General features: G+C 64.3%; 2 protein-coding genes across 3 annotated transcripts; one reads left to right on the forward strand and one right to left on the reverse strand.

The window, feature by feature from the left end:
- Positions 1–117: 117 nt before the first annotated feature.
- On the forward strand, positions 118–5,270 carry ORC6 (origin recognition complex subunit 6). Of its 2 annotated transcripts, XM_084905525.1 has the most exons (7): positions 118–577; positions 2,107–2,236; positions 2,932–3,095; positions 3,292–3,381; positions 3,537–3,649; positions 4,313–4,381; positions 4,847–5,270. In XM_084905525.1, exons 1-7 carry the CDS (start codon positions 513–515, stop codon positions 4,972–4,974), a joined length of 759 nt encoding a protein of 252 aa, XP_084761651.1. In that variant the 5' UTR covers positions 118–512; the 3' UTR covers positions 4,975–5,270. The 2 variants fall into 2 exon arrangements, with proteins under 2 accessions (XP_084761651.1, XP_084761652.1); XM_084905526.1 differs by lacking the exon at positions 4,313–4,381.
- A 1,244-nt stretch (positions 5,271–6,514) lies between these two features.
- Positions 6,515–20,883, reverse strand: MYLK3 (myosin light chain kinase 3). Its single transcript, XM_084905479.1, has 13 exons — positions 19,875–20,883; positions 15,239–15,329; positions 14,314–14,809; positions 13,690–14,099; positions 13,306–13,411; positions 12,865–12,958; positions 12,142–12,251; positions 10,783–10,924; positions 10,192–10,262; positions 9,059–9,187; positions 8,555–8,707; positions 8,312–8,444; positions 6,515–7,533 (listed from the first exon to the last, which is right to left on the reverse strand). The coding sequence occupies exons 1-13, from the start codon at positions 20,484–20,486 to the stop codon at positions 7,474–7,476; spliced, it is 2,607 nt and encodes an 868-aa protein (XP_084761605.1). The 5' UTR covers positions 20,487–20,883; the 3' UTR covers positions 6,515–7,473.
- Positions 20,884–26,763: the final 5,880 nt, after the last annotated feature.

The following is a 26,763-nucleotide window of genomic DNA, read 5'->3' on the forward strand; positions in this document are numbered from 1 at the left end:
GTGACGCCAACCAGGCCCCGCCCTCTCTAGCCCCGCCCCCGGGCCTGCAGAAGGCCCCTCGATTGGTCCGCTTCTAGGAGCCTAAGTCTCGCGTATTGATTGGCTCTTGCCCCAGCGCACTGGGTTGACAGACCGAGGTGACAGCCAGTCTGTTCACGGTGTGGGAGAGGGCGGGGCGGAGGGGCGGGGACTCGCTCGGAGCCAGGAAGGAGAAAGCCAGAGGGGAAGGGAGCGTTCCTGGAGTCCGTGAGGAATGGAGTCTGTGAGGAATGGAGCCCGTGAGGAACGGAGGAATGGAAAGAGCGGGAGCCGCTCGTCAACGTCGGTCCGTGCAATCGGCGTGCGCATGCGCATAAGGAGGGCCACGATTGGTGGGCGGGTGCTGCCTCACGGTCCGTCCCAGCCAATCCGGGCGCAGCAGGAGGGCGGGGCCTGGCCGCCACTGGCAGGCGCGGTGTCCGCGCGCGGGTTTCGTCTCCTCGGAGCGGCGCGCGGGTCCCCCGGTCGGCGCCATGGAGTCGGGGCTGATCCCCCGGTTAGCGCGGCGCCTGGGCGTCTCCGAGCCCGACGTGCTGAGGTGAGTCCGGCCGCGCAGGCGGGTCCTCCCCAGGCGGGCCGCGCCCCTTCCCCGCGGGACCGAGGCCGGCAGCCGTCCCGCTATGGACCACCCCCCCCATGGACCCCACCCCGCCCCCGAGCTACTGGCTCCCCCGGGCGGGTGCGGGCAGGGAGAGCGAGAGGCGGAGAACGTCGGTTCTTTTTTTTTTTTTTTTTAAATATATTTTATTGATTTTGTACAGAGAGGAAGGGAGAGAGATAGTTAGAAACATCGATGAGAGAATCATCAATCAGCTGCCTCTTGCACACCCCCTACTGGGGATGTGCCCGCAACCAAGGTCCATGCCCTTGACCGGAATCGAACCCGGGACCTTTCAGTCCCCAAGCCGACGCTCTAGCCATTGAGCCAAACCGGTTTCGGCGAACGTCGGTTCTTGGGGTCTGTCTGCAGCGGCGGAGCGGACCGAAGGGGCACCGGCAGGAGCTACGTGCGAAACAGAGCGGGGCGCCGCCGGCCCGGGGCCGGGGGAGGGGTCCCTGCGCCGAGGCCCGGATGGCAGGAGGGGCCGGAGCGGAGCCACGGCCGTGCCGGAGGCTGGGGGGCCGACAGGGCCGGGTTGGCGGGCCAGCGGCTGCGGCTGCACCCTGCACTGTGCACCGCGGACCCGGACGGGCGGGGCGGGGCAGAAGGAGCCCCTGGACCTGGGTGCCATCCACTCAGCGCCTCCCGGTGGCGGCGCCTGGACAGAAAAGCAGGTTGTGGGCCACCCAGGCCCCCCGTCAGCGCCGCTGGGAGCGGACCCAGCCTCTCTGCCCCGGGTGTTCGGGCCTGGGAGCCCAGGGCTGGAGGGAGGGAGGGGTCCGCACGGAGCCGCGGGCCGGCCTGCCGGGCGCTGCATGCTGGTTCCGGATGTAAGGGAGACAGAGGGCCGGGTCGGAGGGGTCGGAGGGCTGGCTTTTGCCTGCAGGCGGTGCTGTGCACGGTGACATCAAGCCGGAGCTCCGTGGCCGCCCCCAGGGATGGCCGTCCGGGCCCCACGCAGCAGTGGTCGGCAAACTCATCCGTCCACAGAGCCAAACGTCAACAGACAACGATTGACATTTCTTTGGAGAGCCACATTTTTTAAAAAATATATCTTTTATTGATTGTTTTACAGAGAAGAAGGGAGAAGGATAGAGAGTTAGACACCTTACTGGGGATGTGGCTGCAACCACGGTACACGCCCCTGACCAGAATCAAACCCGGGACCCTTTAGTCAGCAGGCTGATGCTCCATCCACTGCGCCAAACTGGTCTCGGCAAGAGAGAGAGACACATTTTTTAAACCTAAACTTCTAACGCCACTTCTTCAACACAGACTCGCCCAGGCCGTGGTGTTTTGGGGAAGAGCCGCACTCCAGGGGCCAGAGAGCCGCAGGTGGCTCTCGAGCCCACGGTTTGCTGGCCACGGGCCCAGGCCCAGGCCCAGGCCCAGGCCCGCCGGCGGCCCGCGTTGTCCGCGGGTGGGACGGACGCCGGAGGGAGCCTCAGGTTTGTCTCTGTCCCCAGGAAGGCGGAGGAGTACCTGCGGCTGTCCCGGGTGAGGTGCGGCGGCCTGTCTGCGCGCACCTCCGAGACCAGCAGCGCCGTCATGTGCCTGGACCTGGCGGCCGCCTGCCGGAGCTGCCCCTTGGACAGGGTAAGCGGGGCTGAGGCCGAACTGTCCTCATCTCCCCTTCTGGGGGGGCCCATCAGAGCTCCCGTGTGTGAGGTTTTCCTGGCTGTTCGAGATGGACTTTAAAACCGTTTTATCAAGCTGGAGGGGGGGATCTTTTTGCAACGTTCTCTATTGCCTGATTCCCCGGCCCGCCTTCCTCCACGCGAGGCCCCTCCCCGCTGCGGCCAGCGTCCTCTCCGAGCTCCTTCCTTGGGCCCCGGTGTGTCCTTCCTCCGGGACCACAGTGGTCGGTCGGGGCACAGGCCGCGAATCGGGGAGCCGGGCTGAGACCAGATCTCGGCCCCACCTGGTTCTAGCTCCGGGAGCCTCCGGTCTCCTCACCCATGAAGTGGGGGTAAGATAAGGTGACCAGACATCCAGCTTTTGGCGGGACAGTCCCGATTTTTAACAATTTGTCCCATGTCCCACGGCGTTTTAAAAAAGTCCCGATGTTTGGAAGGATTAACTTGGAGAGACACCTCCTGGTCCCGGTGACTTGCACACGAGCAGCTTTGTTGAAAAAGGGACGGCGGTACCTGCACCTCTCTGTCCCTGCCACTAGCCGTACTGTGTGCGGGTCCCCGGCTCCTCTCTAAGGGGGGAGGCACCCCGCTCAGCTCTCCTGGCACAGCCCCTCGTGTGCAGGACTTAGGTCTGTGCGTGCTGCCCTTTCGCAGGCTTACGTCGCCAAACTGGCCGGCGTGAACAAGAAGGCGTACCAGAGCCATCTCAGGTCGTTCGAGTGTCTGCTGGGCCTGAACTCGAGTGTGGGGATACAGGACCTGGCCGTCCAGTTCGGCTGCACGGAGGCCGTGGCCCTGGCCGCGCAAACGCTGCAGAGGTACGAGTGTGAGGCCCGGGCCTGGGGCTGATGCCGGTCCTTCAGGCAGCGTGAGTGACCAGGGTTCTGTCCACCAGCCTCTCGGTGGATGCTCAGGTGGCAGAGAGCGTGGCGCACACATTTAAATGGCCTTTACGTCTGACGGGCAATACTGTTCCTAACGGGGATCCTGCACACGCTGCTCTTCCTCCCTCAGCTACGAGGCCAGCCTTCCACAGACGCAGCAGGCGGACCTCGACCTGTCCAGGCCGCTGTTCACCGCCGCCGCGCTGCTCACGGCCTGCAAGTGAGTGGGGCTCGGGTTTAACCTACGAACCGGGAGGTCACGGTTCCATTCCCAGTCAGAGAAATCAATAAAAAAATATATATTTGTCATTTAAAATGTCTTAAACCAAACAACTGTGGTTCTGCAGAACAATAATTTACCGAATTCCTTTGTAGGATTTTAAAGCTGAAGGTGGATAAGAACAAGATGGCAGCCACGTCGGGCGTGAAGAAGGCCATCTTTGACCGGCTGTGTAAGCAGCTGGAGAAGGTCGGGCGGCAGCTGGACCGTGAGTACCAGTTCCGGGGCTCAGAGCGTGTCCCGTGAAAACGTAAACCTGCCAGTCGAAGGCCAGGATTTTCAGACTTGCGGAGCAACTGCTTCTGAATTCTGTGTTGACGGCACCTGATACGTTTCCGCGAGGAAGCTGTCTTATTCTGTCGTTCACTAAAGTGGCTTCAGGAGTGTTTAAAAGCCCGTGGCTCTGAGCCCACCGGGAAGTGGCTCTGCGCGGGCTTCCTGTTGGCGGCGGCCTCGCCGCTTGAGCCGCAGAGCAGGGCTCGCGGGTCTGACGAGAAGAGACCAGGGCGAGCTCGCTGCCTGCTCCCTGCTCCTGGGCGCTGACCAGCCGAGGAATCTGGTTTTTATTTGTCCCTCAAAAAGTGCCCAGACCTGGCCAGTGTTGCTCAGTGGTTGAGCATCGACCTTTGAAGCAGGAGGTCTCAGGTTCAATTCCCAGTCAGGGCACATGCCAGGTTTGCAAGCTGCATTCCCCAGTGAGGAGGCAGCCGATCCATGATTCTCTCTCACCATTGATGCTTCTATCTCTCCCACTTCCTTCCTCTCTGAAATCAATAAAAACATGTAAAAAAAAAAATTGGTTTTAATGTGCCCAAATACTAACGCTGAGCACAGAAGAAAATTAACCCGATGACACTTCTGGTTTCTGAAGGAGAGCCTCGAGATGCCGGGTCCCCGCCCTGGAAGAAACAGAAGGCCGCGGACGAGGCTCCGGGAGCGGGTAAGGCGCGCTGACTCCACGGACTGGTCTGCTGCAGCGAGCGCCGCGCCCGCTGCTGTTCCCGCCCTAACGGGCACCGGGTCCGAGGCACAGCTGCTGCCCGTGCGTGGCCCCCGGCCCGGCCTTGCCGCCGCCTGGCTGCGGTTTAGGGACGTCCTTCGTGTCTGAGCGCCTCCACTTCAGGGCGATGGAGGTCGTCCGTATGGCCCCGCTCCCTGGCAGAGCCGTGCGGGTGAAGGCGGCGGCTTCGGTGCTGGAGGCACGGGCGTGCGAGGCGAGTGCCCCTGCTGTCAGCGTAGGAATTAGGTGTGTGAGCGCTGCCTCCGTTTGCATTCCAGTCAGCGTCACGTGCCAGTGAGGGTCCCGTTCCCTGTGACCCTAACAGTCAGGGGGCACGTGAAAGAGGCTTCTCTCTCAGGGCATTTGTACACTGAGCTGACACACGTTGGTGACTTCCTCTCGCAGAAACAGAGGAGGTGGAAGAGGGCCCACCCAAACCGCCGAGCAGTGAAGACCCGGCGCTGGATTACGAGGAGTGGAAAAGGAAGATTCTGGAAAATGCTGCCAGAGCACAGGCGGCTGCGGCGCAGTGAGTGCCGCGTGCTGTTGGCTTTTATGGCAAGGACCCTCCGACCCGCCTCAGCAGCGCGGCCCCAGCCTGGGCGGAGGCCGCCCCTGGCGTGGGCGGCACGCGCACCGGATCAGCCACGGCCCCGCTGGCACGGCCCGGCTCCCCAGTGCAGGGAACGGAGCCGCTGCTCTCTGTCTCCTCCGGCCTGTAACACTCAGGCCGATGGTTACAGGTCTCACTTCAGTTTTTGTCTTGTTTCTTGGATTGATTAAATCAATCTATGTACAGCCAAGTTAATAAATACCGCTTTTATGTGGGTTCACGCTGCCTTCATCATGAGGGGCCCTTGCTGTCCACTAGCAGGAAAGCAGCCGGGGAGGCGGGTGCTGAGCCGACTCCGCATCAGGCCGCCTGGACTGCACCCGGCGCTCACTCTGCCCCGTGAAGCCGGGAGCAGACGGTCTGCTCACGGAGGAGCTGAAGCACCCAGCACGGCTGCTGAGGGCGGAGTGAGGACACGTTACAATGTAGAGGAGCACCGCTCCCCTAGCGCAGTCCACAGCCCCCTCCCTGAGAGAGCCAACGGGCCAGGTTCACTTCCTGTCCTCACACACTGAACAGCGTGGTCTATTAGACACCCTTTCTCCAGACCACAGGGGAAAGGCCTTTCTGAGGGGAGGCTGGTTGCCGTGGCTCAGTGATCACACCAAACACGATTTTAACTAAAATTAAGACCTGGCGGGGCTCGGTGATTGAGCGGCGAACAATGAACCAGGAGGTCATGGTTCAATTCCCGGTCAGGGCCCATCCTCAGGTTGTGGGTTTGATGCCCAGTACAGGAGGCAGCCAATAAATGTCTTTTTAAAATATATTTATTATTGATCTCAGAGAGGAAGGGAGCGAGAGATATAAAAACATCAGTAATGAGAATCATGGATCGGCTGCCTCCTGCACACCCCCTGATGGAGATTGAGCCTGAAACCCAAGCATGTGCCCTTGACCGATATCAAACCAAGACCCTTCAGTCCACAGGTGGACGCACTATCCACTGAGCCAAACGGGCCAGGGCGGATAAATGATTCTCTTCATTGATGTTTCTCTCCCTTCTCTGAAATCAGTAAATCTTTAGCACGTGGTGGTAATCATTTTGATTATGTGGATTCCAGGAGGTACGTGGTTCTGTCTTAAATTTGCACCTTGTCCAGGTGCCCTCCTAGGCAGGAATTCTTCCTGCTGCGACCTCTCCCTCCCGCTCCGGGCGGGAAGCGTACACGCACTCCGTCTGCCCACTTCTGTGTTAAAGCCTTTCGGAAGCTCAGCTCTCACAGCTCCTCCCGGTTTAACTGATTTTCTAAAACTCGGTCATGACAGTTTTCAAAGATCTAAGCAGTGAAGAGGACAGTGACAAGCACCCATGAACTGGTCACCCCGACGCAACTCAGAACCTGCCTGTTACCGACACACCTTTTCCCGAAGTCCCTCACCTGCAGCATCACCCGCCCCGCGGCCCCCGCGCCGCACCAATCAAATTCACTCAGCAGATCCGCCATTTTTTTAAATATATTTTATTGATTTTATACAGAGAGGAAGGGAGAGGGATAGAGAGTTAGAAACATTGATGAGAGAGAAACATCAATCAGCTGCCTCCTGCACGCCCCCTACTGGGGATGTGCAAGCAACCAAGGTACATGCCCCTGACCAGAATCAAACCCAAGACCCCTCAGTCCGAAGGCTGACGCTCTATCCACTGAGCCACACCAGTTTCGGCTGTTAGAGGATCCGACGTGGCTGCACACAGCGCGGGCCGGACGGTCAGTACAACGTGGCCCAGCCCGGGGAACCGGAGCGGCAGGCCTTCCGGGGCCGAGGGAGACCGCCGACCGCCGGCCGCTGCGCGGGTCCGAGTCCCGGAATCCGGCCGTGCTCCACAGTCCGTCCCCCCTCCTCCCCCCTCTGTGCACGCCGCCCTCCTACCACGGATGGCATGCCACACGCGCCCCGACGCAGGTGCACCTGTCGGGCAGACACAGCCTTCACACCAGCCGCTCCGACGACGGCCACAGTCCTGCCCACGGGAAGGGCTGCCAGAGCCGCCTGGCACAGTTCTCGGCGTCCGTCCGAGCCAGAGGCCGGGTATCTCACAGCCAAGGGCTCCGTCACGGCCACAAGCCTCCGTCAGGCCGGGCCCAGGGGCAGGGCGTCCGGGCCGGGGTCGGGCAGGGCGCCCAGGCCGGGCCCAGGGGCAGGGCGCCCAGGCCTGGATCAGGGGCAGGGCGTCCGGGCCAGGGTCAGGGGCAGGGCGTCCGGGCCGGGATCAGGGGCAGGGCGTCCGGGCCGGGGTCAGGGGCAGGGCGTCCGGGCCAGGCCCAGGGACAGGGTGTCCGGCCGAGATCAGGGGCAGGGCGTCCGGGCCGGGATCAGGGGCAGGGCGTCCGGGCCGGGCCCAGGGGTAGGGTGTCCGGGCCGGGATCAGGGGCAGGGCGTCCGGGCCGGGGTCAGGGGCAGGGCGTCTGGGCCGGGATCAGGGGCAGGTGGGGAACTTCCTGAGCCTGTTGGCCGCCGTCACCACGTGGAAGTGTTTCTGGAGACGAGGAGAGAGAGGAGAGAGGAGAGAAGCGTATCTTTAGGCTCGCTGTTTTTCTTAAACAACGAAAGGACAAGTGAGGCTCTTTAAACTGATCACCGAAAACCATGGTCGGCAAACTGCGGCTCGAGAGCCACATGTGGCTCTCTAGAGAAGTGGCGCTAGAAGAGGTTGAAGTTTAAAAAATGCGGCTCTCCAAGGACATTTCAGTCGTTGTGCTGTCGGTATTTGGCTCTGAGGACTAATGAGTTTGCCGGCCGCTGGCCTAAAACAGGATTCTAGCTGACATAGGACGGTCACGTGACTCTCGGGGCCAACTGGAGCAGGGGAAGTGGGACCACGTGCTGTCCCCAGCGCGGAGCCCACGGGGGCCATGAAACCGAGCCGGCTGGGAAGCCAACAGGCCCTTTCGCCTTGGGGTGAGGCCAGGCCTGCTCGCTCCTTCCCGGGCTGACACGCTTTCTCTGTCTTTGCTTATTTGTTTGTTTTTTTTTTAAGATATTTTTATTGATTTCAGAGAGGAAGGGACGGGGAAAGAGAGGTAGAAACATGAATGATGAGAATCAGGGTCCCGGGTTCGATTCCGGTCAAGGGCATGTACCTTGCTTGCGGGCACATCCCCAGTGGGGGGCGTGCAGGAGGCAGCTGGTCGATGTTTCTCATCTATGTTTCTGGCTCTCTACCCCTACCCTTTCCTCTCTGTAAGAAAATCAGTAAGATATATTTAAGTAATAAAATAATGAAATAATGTTTAAAAAGAGGCGGGGAACCGCACCTTCCACTTGCGCTGAGCCAGGTACTTCTGCAGCAGGAGCTGGGACCGGAGGCGCAGCTGGGCCCGGGACGCCTTGGCGGGCAGGTCGCTCAGCCACGCATGCTTCAGGCACTGGGTGGCGCTCATCCTGCAGCTGGGAGCAAACAGCGGCCGGCGGTCAGAAGTCAGTGGCCAGCTGTCAGCGGTCAGCGGGTGCTGTCCGTCAGGAGGCCTCACGCACATGCGCCCCGGGCCACCACACACCTCTTCTCCTTGACCAGCAGCTGGGACACGAAGTCCTTGGCGTCCTCCGACAGCCCCTCGAAGGACTCCGCCTCGAAGTCCCAGCAGCAGTTCACGATGAAGTTCATGGTCTCGGTGTCCGTCTCCCCGAGGAACGGGGACAGGCCGCTGAGCCTGCGGGGGGAGGGACCGTGGTCCACGGAGGCCACGGTGGCCACGCAGCCACGGGACAGATGGTCCTGCAAGGCCCGCCCCCCGTCCACTCACAGCATGTGGTCCAGAGGCCACTGCAGCGGCCACGCGGCCACGGGGCGGACAGTCCTGCCAGGTCCTCCCCCCCCGCACTCACAGCATGTGGTCCAGAGGCCACTGCAGCGGCCACGCGGCCACGGGGCGGACAGTCCTGCCAGGTCCTCCCCCCCCCCGCACTCACAGCATGTGGTCCACGGAGGCCACGGAGGCCACGGAGGCCACGGGACAGATGGTCCTCGAGGTCTGCCCCCCACCCCGCACACACACACTCACAGCATGTAGGTGATGACGCCCACGCTCCACATGTCCGTGGGGAACGAGACGAACTCGTAGTTGACGACCTCAGGCGCCAGGAACTCGGGCGTGCCGAAGTTCACCCTCAGCTTCTCCCGCGGCTTGTACCTGGGAGGGGGGGCGGCCCAGGGAGACGTGGAGGCTGGGACCGGCCCAGGGGGACGCAGAGGCTGGGCCGGGCCCAGGAGGACGCGGAGGCTGGGCCGGGCCCAGGGGGACGCGGAGGCTGGGCCGGGCCCAGGGGGACGCGGAGGCTGGGCCGGGCCCAGGGAGACGGGGAGGCTGGGACCGGCCCAGGGAGACGCGGAGGCTGGGACTGGGCCCAGGGAGACGTGGAGGCTGGGACTGGGCCCAGGGGGACGCGGAGGCTGGGACCGGCCCAGGGAGACGCGGAGGCTGGGACTGGCCCAGGGAGACGCGGAGGCTGGGCCGGGCCCAGGGAGACGCAGAGACTGGGCCGGGCCCAGGGGGACGCGGAGGCTGGACTGGGCCGGGCCCAGGGGGACGTGGAGGCTGGGCCGGGCCCAGGGAGACGCAGAGACTGGGACCGGCCCAGGGGGACGCGGAGGCTGGGACGGGCCCAGGTGCGGGCCAGGCAATGTCGGACCCCACATGCCCCCCCACACACACGGGGTTTCCTAGGGAACCCTCACTCCCCAGGCCCCAGCCTCAGGCTTTCCTGGGTCCCCAGGGAGAACCAGAAGCCACAGAGCCCCCCCAAGCCCCCCAACAGGCCTTCGCCCGGCGGGAGGAGAGAAGGTGATTCAGCTGGCAGCGGGCTGGGTGGGGGCTGGGTGGGGCTGGGTGGGGGCTGGGTGGGGCTGTGTGGGGGCTGGCTCCGTGCTGGGTGCACTGTGGCTGGGCCGGGTGACTGTCGTGTGGGTTCATCGTGTTGGTGACGGGGTGGGGGTGGGGGAGGGCTGTGCATGTGTGGGGCAGGGGGTCTGGAAACCTGTTTCTGCCCCTCAATCTTTCTGTGATGCTAAAACTGCTCTAAAAAGTAAAGTATCCATTTAAAAAATTAAAAATTAAAAATCAGCTGAGTTGTGGGTACCCGTGCCCAAGAGGGCCAGAAAGAGCCCAGCGGGTGCTAAGTGCCCACACGCCCTCACCTTCTGGCCAGCCCGAAGTCAATGATCTTTATCTGGTGTCCTGTCTGGTTGACACACAGGATGTTCTCCGGCTGCAGAGAAAGGGAGTCTGCTGAGGGCAGGCACCAGCTGGAAGGTCGGCAGCCCCCTCACTTGCTGTCAGGCCTCAGCCTCCCAGCCTCCCGGGGAATGAATGGCCCGGGACAGCCTACAGGGAAGGGAGGGAGGGAGGGAGGGTGATGGGTGGATGATGGATGATGGATGGTGGATGGATGGATGATGGATGATGGATGATGGATGGATGGAGGATGATGGAAGGATGGAGGAGGATGAAAGATGGAGAGATGGATGGATGGATGATGGAAGATGGATGGATGGACGATGGATGGATGGATGATGGAAGATGGATGAATGGACGATGGATGGATGGATGATGGATGAAGGATGGATGGATGGATAGATGATGGATTATGGATGATGGATGGATAGATGATGGATGATACAACTAGGAGTGGCAAGAAGCCAGGGATGAAATCCAGGTGAAAGCTCTCAGAGCCCAGGGAGCAGAGGCGTGGAACCTGGGCCGCCCGCCACGCCCAGGTGGAACCTGACCTTGAGGTCCAGGTGCAGGATGTAGTGCTGGTGGAGGTAGTGCACGCCCTCGCAGATCTGCTTGGTGAACAAGATCACGTCCAGCTCCGTCAGGTGGTACTTCTCGTCCGTGATCCGGTCGAAGAGTTCTCCCCCGTCCACGCTGCCAGGCAAAGCGGGAGGCAGGCGCCGGGCTGAGCGAGGCTCTGGAGACCCCCCGGCCCTCAGCACCGGCCGGGGGAGCCCGAGGGTGCCTGTGCTCCGGCCCCGCCCAGCCCGGTGCAGGTGCAAAAGGAAGTGGCGGCCACGGGGAGCGGGTTTCCTCCGTGCGGACAGTCAGGCTCACAGTAGCGGCGACCATTACTGATGCCACAGGCCAGGGCCCTGAACTCATCTGCCTACAGGGGCGCAGGAGAGCCTCCAGGCGAGAACCCCGAACGGACAAACCAGCCCCCTTTCCGGCTGGGGGTACAGGCCCAGCGGCACTGGGTCTGCAAGAACAGCTGGAGCCCTGGCCAGGGCGCTGTCCCCTGCACCAAAGGTCGCCGGTTCGATTCCCGGTGAGGGCACCTGCTCGGGTTGCGGGCTCCATCCCCAGTGAGGAGTGTGAAGGAGGCAGCTGATCGATGTCTCTCACGTCCATGTTCCTCTCCCTCTCTTTTCCTCCCTCTCTCTCCAAAGTCAATTTATTTTATTTTATATTTTATTGATTTTTTTACAGAGAGGAAGAGAGAGGGAATAGTTAGGAACATCAATCAGCTGCCTCCTGCACACCCCCTAATGGGGATGTGCCCACGACCCAGGCACATGCCCTTGACCGGAATCGAACCTGGGACCTCTCAGTCCGCAGACTGACGCTCTATCCACTGAGCCGCACCAGTTAGAGCCCAAAATCAATTTTTAAAAGAAAAGCAGTATACCTAGGTTTTAGTGTGAAATGTCCCAATTTCCTTTTTTTAAAAAAATATATTTTTAATTGATTTTTTACAGAGAGGAAGGGAGAGAGATAGAGAGCTAGAAACACCGATGAGAGAGAAACACCGACCAGCTGTCTCTTGCACACCCCCTACGGGGGATGTGCCAGCAACCAACGTACATGTCCCTGACCGGAATCGAACCTGGGACCTTTCAGTCCGCAGACCGACACTCTACCACTGAGCCACACCGGTTTCAGCGAAATGTCCCAATTTCCAGCCGCTACCAACCAAACCCACATTCCTAACACCCGCCCGGCCACACCGCCACGCACCGCAGGTGGGGTCAGGCTCACAGCCGCTGCCCGGGGTGTCCGGGGTCCCAGGCCGGGGGTGGGGGCAGGGGTGGAGGGACGGGGGCAGCGCCGCCCAGCCGCCCTGCTCCAGCCCGGGGCCGCGCACTCACCACTCCATGACCAGTGTGCAGCTGTGCCTGCCCTCGAAGGCGTCGTACAGCTGGATCAGGTTCGCGTGGCTCAGCTGGTTCATGATGGCCACCTCGTTCTTCACGTCCTCCTTTGGGGGGGGGAGTCCCCAAAACAGGTCAGGAGGCGGGGCCGGCGGCCCCTCCCGGGCGCACACACGGGCACACGAGTGCCCCCCCCCCGTTTCCTGCCCTCACAGCAGGCCGCCTCCACGCACCACCCAGCGGGTGCTCAGAGGGGGCCTCTGTCAGACCCCCATCTCAGACGGGGCGCCCGGAGCCCGGGAGGAAGCCAGACGCCCGGGGGGCCCCGCCGCCCAGCGTGCAGGGGAGCCCTGACTGGGTGCGGGGGGCACGGAAAAGAGGCGGCCCAGCCACAGGGCGCGGGGGTGAGCGGCAGCCTTGAACCAGGAGGTCACGGTTCCACTCGGTCAGGGCCCAGGCCCCAGTGTGGGCTCCATCCCCGTGTGGGGCGTGCGGGAGGCAGCCGGTCCAGGATTCTCTCTCCTCACGGATGTTCCTCTCTCTCTCTCCCTCTCCCTCTCTCTGACATCAGTAAGAGTATATTGGGAGCCGGGGTGGGGGGACGAGGGGAAGGAGGCAGGAAAGGCGAGGTCCCACTCAGCGGGGGGGCTGGGCGGCCGGGGCCCCGGGCTGAGCCCTGAGCCGGGGCCGGAGCCGCTCGGCGGGCGGGCGGGCGCTCACCCGATCCTTGCTGCTCTTCACTTTGATGACCTTGGCTGCCAGCGCCAGGCCCGTGGCCCGCTCCGTGCACCGGTGGACCTGGCCGAACCGGCCCCTGCGGACCACACAGGGCTGAGCGCCCGGAGGCTCACCCCTCACCGCCGGGGTCCCCCTGTCCGGTCCCACCCCTCCACACACACCCAGGGGACCGTGGGTGTCATCCCACCCACTCCACACTGCCCCCTAAAACCTAGACCAGAACTGCTCCTCCCTGCACCCCCGGCCGCCCTGCACCCCAGGGAGCACCCCTCCCCTCCCCTCCCCACCCCCACCCCCATGCGGCCCTCCCGCTGCCTCCCCTCTCCGTCCCGCTCTCCAGGGCTCCTCACCCTCCCTGGGGACCTCACCTCCCCCAGCCCGAGCCCCCCCTGCTCCCCGCCCGCCATCAGCCGGAGCACCTACCCGCCCAGCACCTCATGCTGGCACACCGCGTAGCCCGCTGCGGCCGCCGCCTCCCGCAGGCTCACCACCCGGTGCCCAAACGGGGCCGGCGGGGCTGGGCTGTCGTCTGTGCAGGAAACAGCGGCCTGTGAGCCCCCAGGCCCTCCTCATGGCTGCACACCCTCCCCGGACCCCAGCGGGCAGCTCCCCCAGCCCCCCAGGCTCCCCCGGCCCTGCAAGACCCCCCGGACCCCAGCAGGCAGCACCCCCGGCCCCCCAGGCTCCCCTGGCCCCACAAGACCCCCGGGACCCCAGCAGGCAGCACCCCCGGCCTTGCAGGCCCCCCCGGACAGACAGGGGGCCGGGGGAGGCTCCATACCCGCCCCCGGGGCACCGCCCTCTTACCCAGAACTAGGCCGCTGGCCGTGGCTCCCTGGGGCGCCCCCGCGGCGGCTGCACCCAGGCCCCCGGGGGTGCCGTCCCCCCCGGGCTCCGGGCCGCCGGCTCCCGGGCCCCTGTCCGCCCCCGAGCCCCCGCCGGCCCCGCTCGGTCCCAGGGTGGCTCCGGCTGCGGGTCCCGGCGAGTCCTCGGCCTCTGCCGCCCCGTCGCTGCTCCAAGCAGCGCCGGGTTCCCCCGGCTCGGTCCCCGGGGCCTGGGGCCGGGCCCCGTGCGCAGGTGGGTCCGGCTCCCCAGGCTGGGTAGTGGCCGGGGCCTCCACGGGGGGCGCCACACGGGGGCTGACCCCTCGCACGCCCCGCAGCTCCCCCGGCGTGTCCGTCTCCTGCACGTCCGTCTCCTGCACGTGGACGGAGAGCCTGGGGGGGGGGAGACAGCCGAGGAGGCCACCGTCACTGCCCCCGTGGCCACCCCACCGGGGACAGGGGACTCAGAGGCGCTGCCCGGCAGCCGCTCTGCCCCGAGCCTCACAGAGCGGCCCTGCCAGCCAGCCCCACCCGGGGACTCGCTCACCCTCCGCACCCGTCAGAGCTCGCTCACCCTCCGCACCCCCCCGCGCCCGCGGCCGCTCACCTGGGAGGCGTGTCCTCGCGGCCGGGAGCTGCGGAGGCCCCGGCCGGCGGGCCCGAGGCCAGCGTCACACCCTCCTCTGCGGGCAGAGCGTCAGGACCGCTGGCCGCTGGCCCTGGTCCCGGGCCTGGTGCCGCCTCCTGGCTGGTCTCGGGGGTCTCACCAGGCGCCCCGGGAGCTGTGGCTTCCGCCTCTGCGGGCGGCAGGTATCCGGGTGCCTGGTCGGGGTCGGGGACCCCGCCTCCCGGCTCTGGCCGGGCGTCTGGCTGGGCCTCGGGCTGGGCCTCGGGCCGGGCGTCTGGCTGGGCCTGCATCTGGGCCTCCGGCTGGGCCTCCATCTGGGCCTCGGGCTGGGCCTCCGGCGGGGCCTCCGGCTGGGCCTCGGGCTGGGCCTCCGGCTGGGCCTCCGGCGGGGCCAGGACCTCAGAGCCCATCCCCGACGCGCCGGCCGGGGGCGGCCTCGCCGCTGTGCGGTCCGGCGGGCCAGCCTTCGGGCTCTCTGCGGGGAAACGGGGGGGGGGGGGAGTCTGTCCCCAGCAAGACAGGGACCTGCCTGCGCAGCTGCGGGGGACGAGGGGGGACCCTCCGGGGGGCTGGGTGTACAGTGTGACTGTTTCATCTAAGATGTGTGTGTGCATGTGTATGGGTGCATGTGTGTGAACATGTGTGTGTGTACCTGTGCATGTGTGTGCGTGGTGTAACCACTTACAGTGTGGCCTTAGAGACCAGGCCTCCGGGGAAAATAAAAATAAAAGCTTCGTAGACACGGTGACATGTGGGGGGAGGAGCCAGACAAGCCTGGCTTCTCCTTGTACCTTGTTTTGTCGCTGGGCTTTGGGGCCGGGTAAATATTAGGCAGAGACAGCCCGTCAGAGCTCACTCAGCCCTCCGCACCCCTGCTCTCACCCCTCCGCACCCCCGCACTCACCGCCCCGCGGCCCCCCGCGCTCGGCCTGCACGCCCCGGCTGCTCAGCGCCGGCTGTGGCTGGGCTCCCGCCGCCTCCTCTCGCTCTCTGTCCTGAAAGAAGCACACGGACACACCATCGTCACCACCGCTCCGCACGGACACGCTCGCACCGGCCACGTGCTGGGCCACGAGCACGTCGCCGGCTCAGCCCCACCAGGGGGCGGGGGACCTCCAGGCGTCCTCGGTCCCTCCTTCCAAACACGTTTACTGTTATTGGCCTCGGAGAGGAAGGGCGAGGGAGAGAGAGACAGAAACACCCGTGATCAGCTGCCTCCCGCACGCCCCCCACCGGGGACTGAGCTTGCAATCCGGGCTGTGCTCTGACCAAGAACGGAACTGTGACCTCCTGGGTCATAGGTCAACACCCACTGAGCCACCCGGCTGGGTCCTAGGTACCCTTCTTCTTCCTCTTTTTTTAAAAAAATATATTTTGTTGATTTTTTACAGAGGGGAAGAGACAGGTATAGAGAGTTAGAAACATCGAAGAGAGAGAATCATCAGTCAGCTGCTTCTTACACACCCCCTGCTGGGGATGTGCCCGCAACCAAGGTACATGCCCCTGGCTGGAATCGAACCCGGGACCTTTCAGTCTACCCACTGAGCCACACCGGCTTCGGCTAGGTACCTTTCTTCATGAGCCCCTGACAGAGGGTGACACAGAGTGGACCTCGAAATGCTCAGAGCGGGGATGGAAAATTAGTTTAAATCCAACTGTCAACTCGGACGGGCCTCTCGGTGCGAGTGGTGTGGTTTGAGTCGGATCCTAGGTCAGCTGACCCCGTGCTCGCAGGCCAGTGAGTGACCAGTGAGTGACTACGCCTGCCTGGGAGCCGGGCGGCTGGACCCCACGGCCCCCCTCCAGTTCCGCAGGCGGCCAGGGCACCCCTTCACCACTCGGCTGAGATCCCTAACTCCCTGCCCCTCGCTTTCCCCCCTGGAGAATGGGGGGAAGTCAGCTTCTCTCAGGGCTCAGTCTGGGGGCGGCTGGGTGGGACCGTCTGTGGGGCACTGGGAGGTGCCCAGCACGGGGTGGGCGCTCAGAGCCGGTGCTGGTGCCCGGCCTGAGACACAGCGCCGTCCGGGCCCAGGCGGGGCCGTGAGGACCCGGAGCCCAGCGCCAGCGAGCGATCGAGCGTCCCCACTCTGAGCATCCGCAGGAGCCCCCCCAGGGTGGTCAGCAATCCGTTAAAGATGAGCCCGCCCGGGCTGGCTCAGCATCGACCTAGGACCCAGGAGGTCAGGGTTCGATGCCCGGTCAGGGCACAGGCCCGGGGTGCGGGCTCGGTCCCCAGGGTGGGGTGTGCAGGAGGCGGCCGATCCATGATTCTCTCATCATTGATGTTTCTCCCTCCCTCCCTCCCTTTCCCTTCCTCTCTGACACTGATTTTAAAACTCTGGCTGCTGCCGAGACCGGTTTGGCTCAGTGGACAGAGCGTCAGTCTGCGGACTGAAGGGTCCCGGGTTCGATTCCGGTCAAGGGCATGTACCTTGGTTGGGGGTACATCCCCAGTAGGGGGTGTGCAGGAGGCAGCTGATCAATGATTCTCTCTCATCGATATTTCTAACTATCTCTCTCCCTTCCTCTCTTTAAAAAAACCAATAAAATATATTAAAAACAACAAACAAACAAACACCTCTGGCTGCTGTCCTCAGGGTCACCACCAGCACCAGCGCTGGGACAGGAGGTGTCCTGCCAGCCGTCCTGGGGAGCTGGGGCCTTATCGCAGGCGCCTCCTGCCCCCTCTCCCCCCCCTCCCGCGTGCCCCCCACCCCCACCCCTCCGCCTGAGACAGGGACTTGGACAGACTGTCCTTTGGCAGACCTCGCTGCTCAGATTGTTCTCTCTCCCTCTGTGGTTGGTGCAGGCAGGCGCACACGCACACACACACACACACACACACATGCACGCGCACACACACACATGCACACGCACACGCAAGGCACACGTATGCTTTGTCTTCAGTGCTCAGCTTTCTTTCTTTCTTTCTTTCTTTCTTTCTTTCTTTCTTTTTTATTGATTTTTCTTACAGAGAGGAAGGGAGAGAGATAGAGAGCTAGAAACGTCGATGAGAGAGAAACATCGACCAGCTGCCTCTTGCACACCCCCTACCGGGGATGTGCCCGCAACCAATGTACGTGCCCTTGACCGGAATCAAACCTGGGACCTTCCAGTCCGCAGACCGACGCTCTACCGCTGAGCCAGACTGGTTTCGGCCGGCGCTCAGCTTTCGGTCCCGCCTGTGCGGTGCGTGCAAAGGAAGGAGAGGCCCAGCACGCCCTGAGGCCTGCGTCGCTGACAGCTCCGCCGGGACGAGGCCGGCCCGCCCAGCAGGACCTGTCTGAGCCCCCCTCCACCCCGCATCCCACAGCCCCAACCCCAACCCCACATCCCCACCCCCCACCCCGAATCCCACAGCCCAACCCCGACCCCACATCCCCACCCCTCACCCCGAATCCCACCCTCCGACCCCACGGTGCATCCCACACGGCCCAAGGAGGACTCGGGTGGAGTCAGGGCCGAGTTTAAAATTTAACAGCCAGCCCGGCCGGCATGGAGCCGTGGTTGAGCATCGACCTATGACCCCGGAGGTCTCGGCCTGATTCCCGGTCAGGGCTCAGGCCCGGGTTGTGGGCTCCATCCCTGTGTGGGGCGTGCAGGAGGCAGCCGGTTCATGGTTCTCTCTCATCATTGGTGTTTCTGTCTCCCTCTCCCTCTCCCTTCCTCTCTGAAACCAACACAAACACGTTTCAAACACAAACCAACAGCAGGTGAGAACCGCATGGATGAGCTCTGCGCCCCGCGGACGCCCCGCTCGGGCCCCAGCGCCCCGTTCTCGGCGTCTCAGCGCCCACAAGGCGTCCGCGGCCGGGCCGGCTCCCAGCGCATGCCTGTCCTGTCCCCCCGAGTGCTCTCAGCAGCTGCCCCTGTGCTGTTGCCCCTGCTTGACCAGCCTGGCCCGGGGCACGGAGGGCGGGAGGCCTCCTGGCGGGGCCGCGGGGAGCTGGCCGCCGGCCGGGAGCGCACCCAGCCCTCAGGCGGCCCCCGGAGTGTGTGTGACACACAGGACAGAGGACGCCGTCAGAGCCGAGCAGAGGAGACTCGGGAGCTCCCTGCCCGCCACCCCCTCCTCCCGGCACCCCCGCCCCCTCCGCCCAGAAATGCCGCCAGGGCGGCTGGTTCACGGCCCCGCAGCCCGCTCCGACACAGCAGCCCGAGGAGGAGGCGAAGGGGAGGACGGAGCGGCCCCCGCCCGCGGGACGGCGCACCCAGCCCCGGGCCCAGAGGAGCTCAGCGCCGGGAGCTGCAGGCGAGGCCCGCGGCGGGTACAGGCCTCCACTGCGTTCGGCAGTTCACCCCGCTCCCGGGGGAGCGCCGTGTCTGTGAGAATCAAAGGGAAAAGGCTGCTCATGGAGCACAGGACCCGTCGCCTCATTGGGAGCTGGACCCCCACCGCAACAGAGCGCTGCCTGGACACACCGCACATGGGCACACGCGCGTGTGCACACACACACCCAAACACACATGTGCACGCACAAACATGCATGGATGCACATGTGCACACACATGCACACACTCAAGCACACGCACACACACCCCAGCCAAACTCGCATGAGCCCAGGCTGGATTGCACAACCCCGGAGCAGCCGCCCTGCACCCCCGGCTGCGCTGCGGCCCGCCCGCCCGGCCGGGTGCCCGGGTCCCTGTCAGCACCTCGGAGGCAGCTGCACTCGCGCCCACTCGGGGACGGGGCACAAGGTCGCGCACAGGAAGGGAGGGGGCTGGTTCTGGATGGCGCCCTGTGGGGGGGGCGGGCCGCTCCCCACACCGCCCCCGGGGGACACCGAGGGGCAGCGAGGTCACGGCCTGTCTAGCGAGCATCCCGGTCCCGCTCCCTCACAGCCTGAGCGTCCCCACGGCCCTCAGCTCACCGGCTCTGCCTCGCCCTCCTTGTCTGCACCCGCCCATGACTGTACGCTGCGGCTCCCCATTTCCCCATCACCTGGTCACACAGGAGGCACAAGGGGGACTAGAAGCCAGCTGGCGTGGCTCAGGGGTGAGCATCAGCCTAGGAACCAGGAGGTCAGGGTTTGATTCCCGGTCAGGGCACAGGCCCAGGTTTTGGGCTCCATCCCCAGTGTGGGGGCGTGCAGGAGGCAGCCGGTCTATGATTCTCTCTCATCATTGATGTGTCTCTCTCCCTCTCCCTCTCCCTTCCTCTCTGAAATCAATAAAATAGATTTTAGCCCAAACCGGTTTGGCTCAGTGGGTAGAGCGTCGGCCTGCGGACTGAAGGGTCCCAGGTTCAAATCCGGTCAAGGGCATGTACCTTGGTTGTAGGCACATCCCCAGTGGGGGGTGTGCAAGAGGCAGCTGATGGGTGTTTCTCTCTCATCAATGTCTCTGACTCTCTATCCCTCTCCCTTCCTCTCTGTAAACAAAACAATAAAATATAAAAACAAACAAACAAACAAACAATATTTAAAAAATAATAAGAAGGGATAAAGACTCGGCTCTCTATGCGCAGCCCCCTGGCCGGCCTCCCCACCGCCTGGGCGGCCCCTCCAGCAGGGCCGGGCCGGGGACACGTCACCCACCTCGGGGGGCCCGGGGGCCGGGCGGCCTCGCCTCCAGGGCGCGCTGCCTCGCAGGACGAAGTCCAGCACCGCGGAGTTCTGGAACAGGGCGCCCAGCAGGGCGATGGCCCGGTCCACGGCCGCCACCACCCGGAGCAGGGCCTCCAGCCGGGCGCCATGCCGGGCCACATCCTGCCGCACCGCCCGCACCAGGCCCAGGACCTCCGGCCAGCCGGCCTGCGCGTCCCCCCGCGGGGCAGGCTCCCCCGGAGGAGCAGGGTCCCCCTGGGGGGCAGTGTCCCCCAACGGGGCCGGCTCCCCCGGCGGGGCAGGCTCCCCGGGCGGGGCAGAATCCCCCGGCGGGGCAGGCTCCCCGGGCGGGGTGGGGCCGGCCCCCGGGGGGCCCGGGCCCCGGGAGGCCTCCAGCCGGCTCAGGCCCCACTCCAGGTGGTCCAGGCCGCGGCACACGCCCTGCAGCTTGTCTGCCACGTCCTCCTGGGCGCGCAGCAGCGTGTCCACCTTCTCGTCCAGCGCGCTCAGCTTCCGGTCCAGGCTGGACAGGCAGGCCCTGCCCGCCGCCGCCGCCGCCAGCAGCCCCCGGGGCCCCGCTCCCTCCTGGGAGGCCCCGGACATCCCGGCGCGGCCGGACGGGCGGGCGGGGGCGCACACGGGGCCGGCCTCACCGGGGCCGCGGCGCCCGGAGGGTCATGTGCGGCCGCTCCGCGTGCCCCGCGCCCGCACGGCGATCGATCCGGGCGTCCGCAGCGGGACCCGCGGGCTCTCTGAGGCCTCGCTGACCGCCCGCTCTGCGGGAGGGCACCTCTGCGGGGCCTCTGACATCACGGAGCTCGGCGCATTCCGGCCTGAGAGGGTGCTGACGGGCAGACGTGTGAGGAATCTGCCCTGGCAGCGGGCGCGGGCTGAAGCCGGAGGCTGGAGGGGGGTCCCCTCCCCGGACTCCGGGAGGAGCGGGGCCTCGGGAGTCCCCGGCCGTGGGGTGCCGCCCACCACACACACACACACACACACACACACACACACGTGTGCACACGCACACACAGACGCACACGGACGCACACAGAGGTGCATACACGCACATGCACACACACACAGACGTGTGCACACACACACACACAGGCGTGCACACGCACATGCACACAGAGAGAAACGCACGCGCACACACACAGAGATGCACACAGACACACAGACACACACAGAGACACGTGCACACACACACACAGAGACGCACACACACACACACGCTCACGCACACAGACACACACAGAGGCGCATACACACATGCACACACACACACAGGCGTGCACACGCACATGCACACAGAGAAAAACGCACGCATACTCACAGAGACGCACACAGACACACACAGAGACACGTGCACACACACACAGAGACACACACAGAGACGCACGCACACACACACACACACACACACACACTCACACACACAGACGCACAATGAAAAGCGAGGCTGTGGACAAATGCGTGGCCGCCCTGGCGTGAGCCGGATGGAACAGGTGAAGCTTCCGCAAATTAAGCACAAACCCTGGCCCCGGCCGGCAGCTCAGCAGGTGAGAGCGTTGTCCCTGCCGCCCAGCTGCGGGTTCGATCCCGGGGGAGGGCACACACAAGAATCAACCAATGCCCGGCCGGTGGCTCAGGGGCTGAGCATCGACCGAGGAACCAGGAGGTCAGGGTTCGATTCCCAGTCAGGGCACCGGCCCGCGTTGCCGGCTCCATCCCCAGTGGGGAATGTACAAGAGGCAGCCGACCGATGATTCTCTCATCAGTGATGTTTCTCTCCCTCCCTCTCCCTTCCTCTCTGAAATAAAATATTTTATTATAAAAATAATAAAATGAAGAGTCAGCCAGCGAGTGCACCGATAAGTGGAATGACAAACGGGTGTTTCCCTCTCCCTTCCTCTCTCTCTCTCCCAAATAAAAAGGTGGCCAATTACAGAAACCTGGGTGCTCGCTGCTGCTCTGCAGAGGTCCCCAGGGTGTCAGGCTGCGGGTGAGCCCCTGGCAGGCCCCGTCACTCGGCACTTGTAGCTAAAAATAGAAGTGCACTCAATGGCCCGGCCGTCCTCGCCAACAGCACCCTGCAGGCCGTGCTCCTCCCCGGACCCTCTGGGGCACATCGGCCCTCGAGGCCTGCGCCCCACAGCGGCTCCCCTGGAACCGACGGGGTCAGGCCCCGGTGGCCCAGAGGCCCGGCTCCCGTGGCCTCCGCGTCTGGGCCTCACAGCCCTGTTCCCCGTGAACTTGGCCGGAGCAGCATCGGTAAAGCCCGCGGAGGCGAATGCTCAGGTCGACATCAGGTGGGGGCGCTGAGAGTGCCACCGAGTCCCCAGGCCCCTGGGGGCCCCTTGTGGCCCCCCGCCTTCGCCGTTTCCTTCCGGGCCCCCAGAGGGAGAGGGGGAGGCCAGAGGGACGGGGCCCCAGGCTCTCGGCCGCCCCAGGAGGGCTCAGATGGGGTCCCTGGTGAGCCCGGGGCAGCCGATCCACTCCCGAAAACCACAGGCTGGCCGCGGTGTGCCGGGGGCGGGGTCAGCCCCCACTGGCCCCCGAGACTCCGCGCCAGCCTGTCTGGGGACAGCCAGCTTTCCCTGAGGCCTGGCCCAGGAGACATCCACCTCGGTCCTCGGTCCGAGCTGCAGCCCGAGGAGGGAGAGCCCGCAAAGGGAGGCCTCGGGGAGAGCCGGTCCAGGTGGTAAGGATCACAGACACGCGGGACCACGGGGAGGCGCCCGGCGCCACGCGGGCCGGCCCACGCCTGCCCCGGCCGGTGCCCCTGCTGGTGCGGGGGGGGGGGGGGGGGGCGGCGTTCTGTCGGCCTGGCCTCAGAGCCGCTGCCCGCTGCCCGCTGCGGCCCGAGACTGACGGCGCTCCGCGGCGTGGCCGTGGCCGGTTCCGTGAGGAGGGTTACGGGCCGGGACGCACGTGCCACAGAGCGAGTGCTCAGACCCAGAGCGAGGGCAGGCCAACGGGCAAAGCGGGGCAAAGGGAACCAGAGGCTCCAAGAGACCCCGGCGCGTCCGAGACAGAGTGAGCGCGGGACGCACCCCTTTCCCACGGCGCCATGCACACGGTGACAGGACGCCCTGCGAAGGTAACCGTCCTCCCTGGCCCGTGTGGCTCAGGGGACAGCGCGCCGGCCTACAGACGGAAGGGTCCCGGGTTCGATTCCGGGTCAGGGCACATGTCTGGGTTGTGGGCTCCATCCCCGGTGCGGGGCGTGCAGGAGGCAGCGATCTGTCTCTCTTCCTCTCCCTCTAAAATAAAAAAAAATTTCAAAAAAAAGAAAGAAAAGAAAGCAACTGTAGAGATCAAAACTGGCCATGCCCACCCCCCTGCCCCGCCCCAGAGAGCCCCCCGCCCCAGAGAGCCAGCCGACAGATGTGTCAGTCACCTCGGTGTGGGTTGGGGCAGGAGGGAGAGGGCCACCCGCTGGCCCTGGGCTTCCTCTGCTGCCATGGCCCAGGCCACCCTCCCGGCAGGCACACGGGAACGAAGAGGACCAAGGGGTGACCAGAGCCCAGCAGCCCCGCAGGGTCCAGACCAAACACCACAGGCAGCTCCACCGGCCTGGCCTGCACACACCTCCCTCAGGAGCCGGGAAGGGCCCACCTGACCGACCCCACAACCCGCCTGGCCCCCTGAGCCCGTGGTCCCGAGGCCGCAGCTCCGGGGGCCAGCTGTCCGGCTCCCTAGTTCCCTGGCCATGACAGCCGCTCCCGGCTCCCACTTCAAAGCGGGGCCAGAGGCCGCCTTACCGCAAAGATCCGGGCGTAACCCGATGCCCGCGGTGGAGGCGGGCACAGCGTCCTCATCCTGCCGCCCACCGGGGACTCTGCCAGCTCCGTGTTTACTCCCCTGGAGGTGCCCGGGCGGGCGGGAGTGAGGGGCTGGCCGGCAGGGCCATCTCTCCAGAACTCAGGAGCTTCGATAAGCCTGGCATTTCCGCTATCTGCCCTGGCCCCGGCCCCGAGGCGCCCGGGCGTCACTGTTATCAGCTCTGCTGGCTGTCCCTCTCCGAGGGCCCACTTCCTGCATCACTTAGCCGGTGTCCAGGGAAACAAACCCCCGTGGTCCCAGGAGGGGAGAGGGGATGGGGGTAGGAGGAGAGGAAGGGAGGAGGGGAGAGGGGATGGGGGGAGAATAGAAAAGGGGAGGAGGTGAGGAGGGGAGGAGGAGAGGAAGGGAGGAGGGGAGAGGGGATGGGGGGAGAATAGAAAAGGGGAGGAGGTGAGGAGGGGAGGAGGAGAGGAAGGGAGGAGGGGAGAGGGGATGGGGGGAGAATAGAAGAGGGGAGGAGGTGAGAAGGGGAGGAGGGGAGGAAGGGAGGAGGGGGAGCTTGAGGGCCCAGCGGACCTGAGTTCAGACCCCAGGGGCCTGGTGCGGGGCCCAGGGGCTGCGCTGGGATCTGGCGTGGCTGCTGCAGTGGACCTGGGGGGGGGGGGGGCTGACCAGCCACACGGGGGGGGGGGGGGCAGAGGGAGGGAGCTCTTCCTCATGGTGCTGCTTGCGCCCAGCTGGGGGCCTAGTCTCAGGAATTTTTTAAAATATATTTTTATTGATTTCCGAGAGGAAGGAGAGAGAGAGAAACACCCAGGATGAGAGAGAACCATGGTCCCGCTGCCTCCCGCCCGCCCTCTCTCAGGGATGGAGCCCGCACCCCGGGCCTGTGTCCTGACCGGGAATGGAACTGGGACCTCCTGGTTCCTGGGTTGATGCTCAGCCCCTGAGCCGGGCCGGCCGGACAAGAGGTCTTGCTGTCACATCTGAAGAACGGATGGTGGACCCGGTCCGGGAGAGGAGGGGCTGAGCTGAGAGGTGAAGAGTCAGGAGCGGGGAGGGGGGTAGACACGGGGAGCAGGTGCGAGAGCGAGGAGAGAAGGACGGGTGGGCGGCCCTGGGCGGGACAGACTGGCCACTGGGAGTGGGGGGGGGGGGAGCGGCATCGAGCCGGGGCGTCCAGGGCTCCCACACTTTGCAGACACCCAGGCCCACGCTGCCAGCTCCTTCCGGGTGTGGGCGGAGGTGAAGACATTGGGGAACCTTTTGGCAAAGAGGGAGGACTTCCTGGAGGAAGTGGGACTTGCGCTGAGCCTGCAGGGAGGGGTGTGCTGTGGGGAAGCCACAGGGAGCCACGCCCCACACGGAGCCGGCACAGAGGGGCCCCGGGGGGCTGCAGGCCCAGGGGTCCAGCGGGCAGGACCGGGACCCAGGGAGAGAGGACGGGGAAATCGAGGCAGAGACCTGGGGACCCAAAGCCGCAGCAGAAGGGGATGCCAGCCCTGCAGGATACCCTGAGGTGGGGGTGAAAGGACAAAGCTGGCCTCTGAGATGGAGGAAGTGGTGCCTGAGGGCAGGGCACCGACCTGGAGGGTCACCGAGTCCCTCGGGAGGCCGGAGGCGGCTCCTGCTCCGGGTGCTGCACACACCTCTGCGTGTTGGACTCAGCAGCTGCTCGGTCGGTGCCCTGGACTGCCCATCAGTTATGCCTCAACCAGGTTGTTGCAGCCCTCGCCGGTGTGGCTCAGTGGATAGAGCACCGGCCTGTGGACTGAAAGTTCCCAGGTTCGATTCCAGTCAAGGACACAGGCCCAGGTTATGGGCTCCATCCCCAGTGTGGGGCATGCAGGAGGCAACTGGTCCATGATTCTCTCTCATCACTGATGCTTCTATCTCCTTCTCCCTTCCTCTCTGAAATCAATAAAAACATATTTTTAAAAACCGCCATAACTGGTCTGGCTCAGTGGATAGAGCGCCGGCCTGCCTGCGGACTGAAGGGTCCCAGGTTCGATTCCGGACAAGGGCATGGACCTTGGTTGCAGGCACATCCCCAGTGGGGGGATGCAGGAGGCAGCTGATGGATGTTTCTCATCCATGTTTCTGACTCTATTTCTCTCCTCTCCTCTCTGTAAAAAGTCAATAAAAAATATTTTTAAAAAATAATAACGGAGGGGTGAGCCTGACACAGGTACGAACGGAGGGGCAGGCCCAGGATCCGCCTCCACAGAAGCGGAAACTTTCCAGCAAGTGTTTACCCGTCCTGGGGGCGCTGTTGCCAAAACACAGGGGCCTGAGGAGGCGGAGGCGCCCAGGAGGATTCTGGGAAAGTTCATCCCGCCTCCCCCGGCCCGCGGCAGGAGGGGGGGGCGGGCCACACAACAGCTGGCGGGACGCCCCCAGGGTCTGTGACGTTCTTCCCAGGGCCACGGGGAGACCTCACCCCCAGAGCGGGTGCAGAAACACGCGCACACAATGGAATCCCATTTTCGTTTAAAATATACGGATGCCGGCACGGCTAAGTCTGCACCAGAGAATTGCAGGTGATCTTTAATTTCTATGTTTCATTCATTTATTTATTTTTAAATACTTTTTACTGATTTTTGAGAGAGAGAAAGAGAGAGGAAGTGAAAGAGGTAGAAACATGGATGAGACATCATCAATTGGCTGCAATCTGCACCCCCCTCACCCCCCACACACACAAACACACACACACACACACACACACACACACACACAAACACACACACACACACACACACAAACACAGGATCCAGCCCGCACCCGGGCATGGGCCCTGACCGGGAATGGAATGGTGGCCTTTTGGTTCCTGGGTCGATGCTCAACCGCTGAGCTACACTGGCCGGTCTATGTTTCTCACTCACACACTTATTTTAACGTTTAAAACTGTGTATTCCCTGCATTACCAAACCAGTTTGTTTTTCGGTGACGGTCACCACCCCCCTGGGCCCAGAGGAACGCTCGGACAGTATGCACCAAGAGGCTGTGGGCGCCGAGAGTGGGCGACGTCTCCTTGGGGACCCGGTGACAGACACACTGACCACCTTCTCGGACGGCCGAGCCCGCTGCCTTCCGC

Source organism: Pipistrellus hanaki (genome assembly GCF_964339955.1).
Source record: "Pipistrellus hanaki genome assembly, chromosome: 15".
NCBI classification, from domain to species: domain Eukaryota; kingdom Metazoa; phylum Chordata; class Mammalia; order Chiroptera; family Vespertilionidae; genus Pipistrellus; species Pipistrellus hanaki.

Coding starts and splice junctions, on each gene's coding strand:
- ORC6 (XM_084905525.1), top strand. CDS start 513: ATGGAGTCGGGGCTGATCCCCCGGTTAGCGCGGCGCCTGGGCGTCTCC. Junction 2,237..2,931: donor GGAGCTGCCCCTTGGACAGG/GTAAGCGGGGCT, acceptor GCCCTTTCGCAG/GCTTACGTCGCCAAACTGGC. Junction 3,096..3,291: donor GCCGCGCAAACGCTGCAGAG/GTACGAGTGTGA, acceptor TTCCTCCCTCAG/CTACGAGGCCAGCCTTCCAC.
- MYLK3 (XM_084905479.1), bottom strand. CDS start 20,486: ATGTCCGGGGCCTCCCAGGAGGGAGCGGGGCCCCGGGGGCTGCTGGCG. Junction 15,330..19,874: donor CGGCCCCCGGGCCCCCCGAG/GTGGGTGACGTG, acceptor TGCTTCTTTCAG/GACAGAGAGCGAGAGGAGGC. Junction 12,252..12,864: donor TGAAGAGCAGCAAGGATCGG/GTGAGCGCCCGC, acceptor CCCCCCCCAAAG/GAGGACGTGAAGAACGAGGT.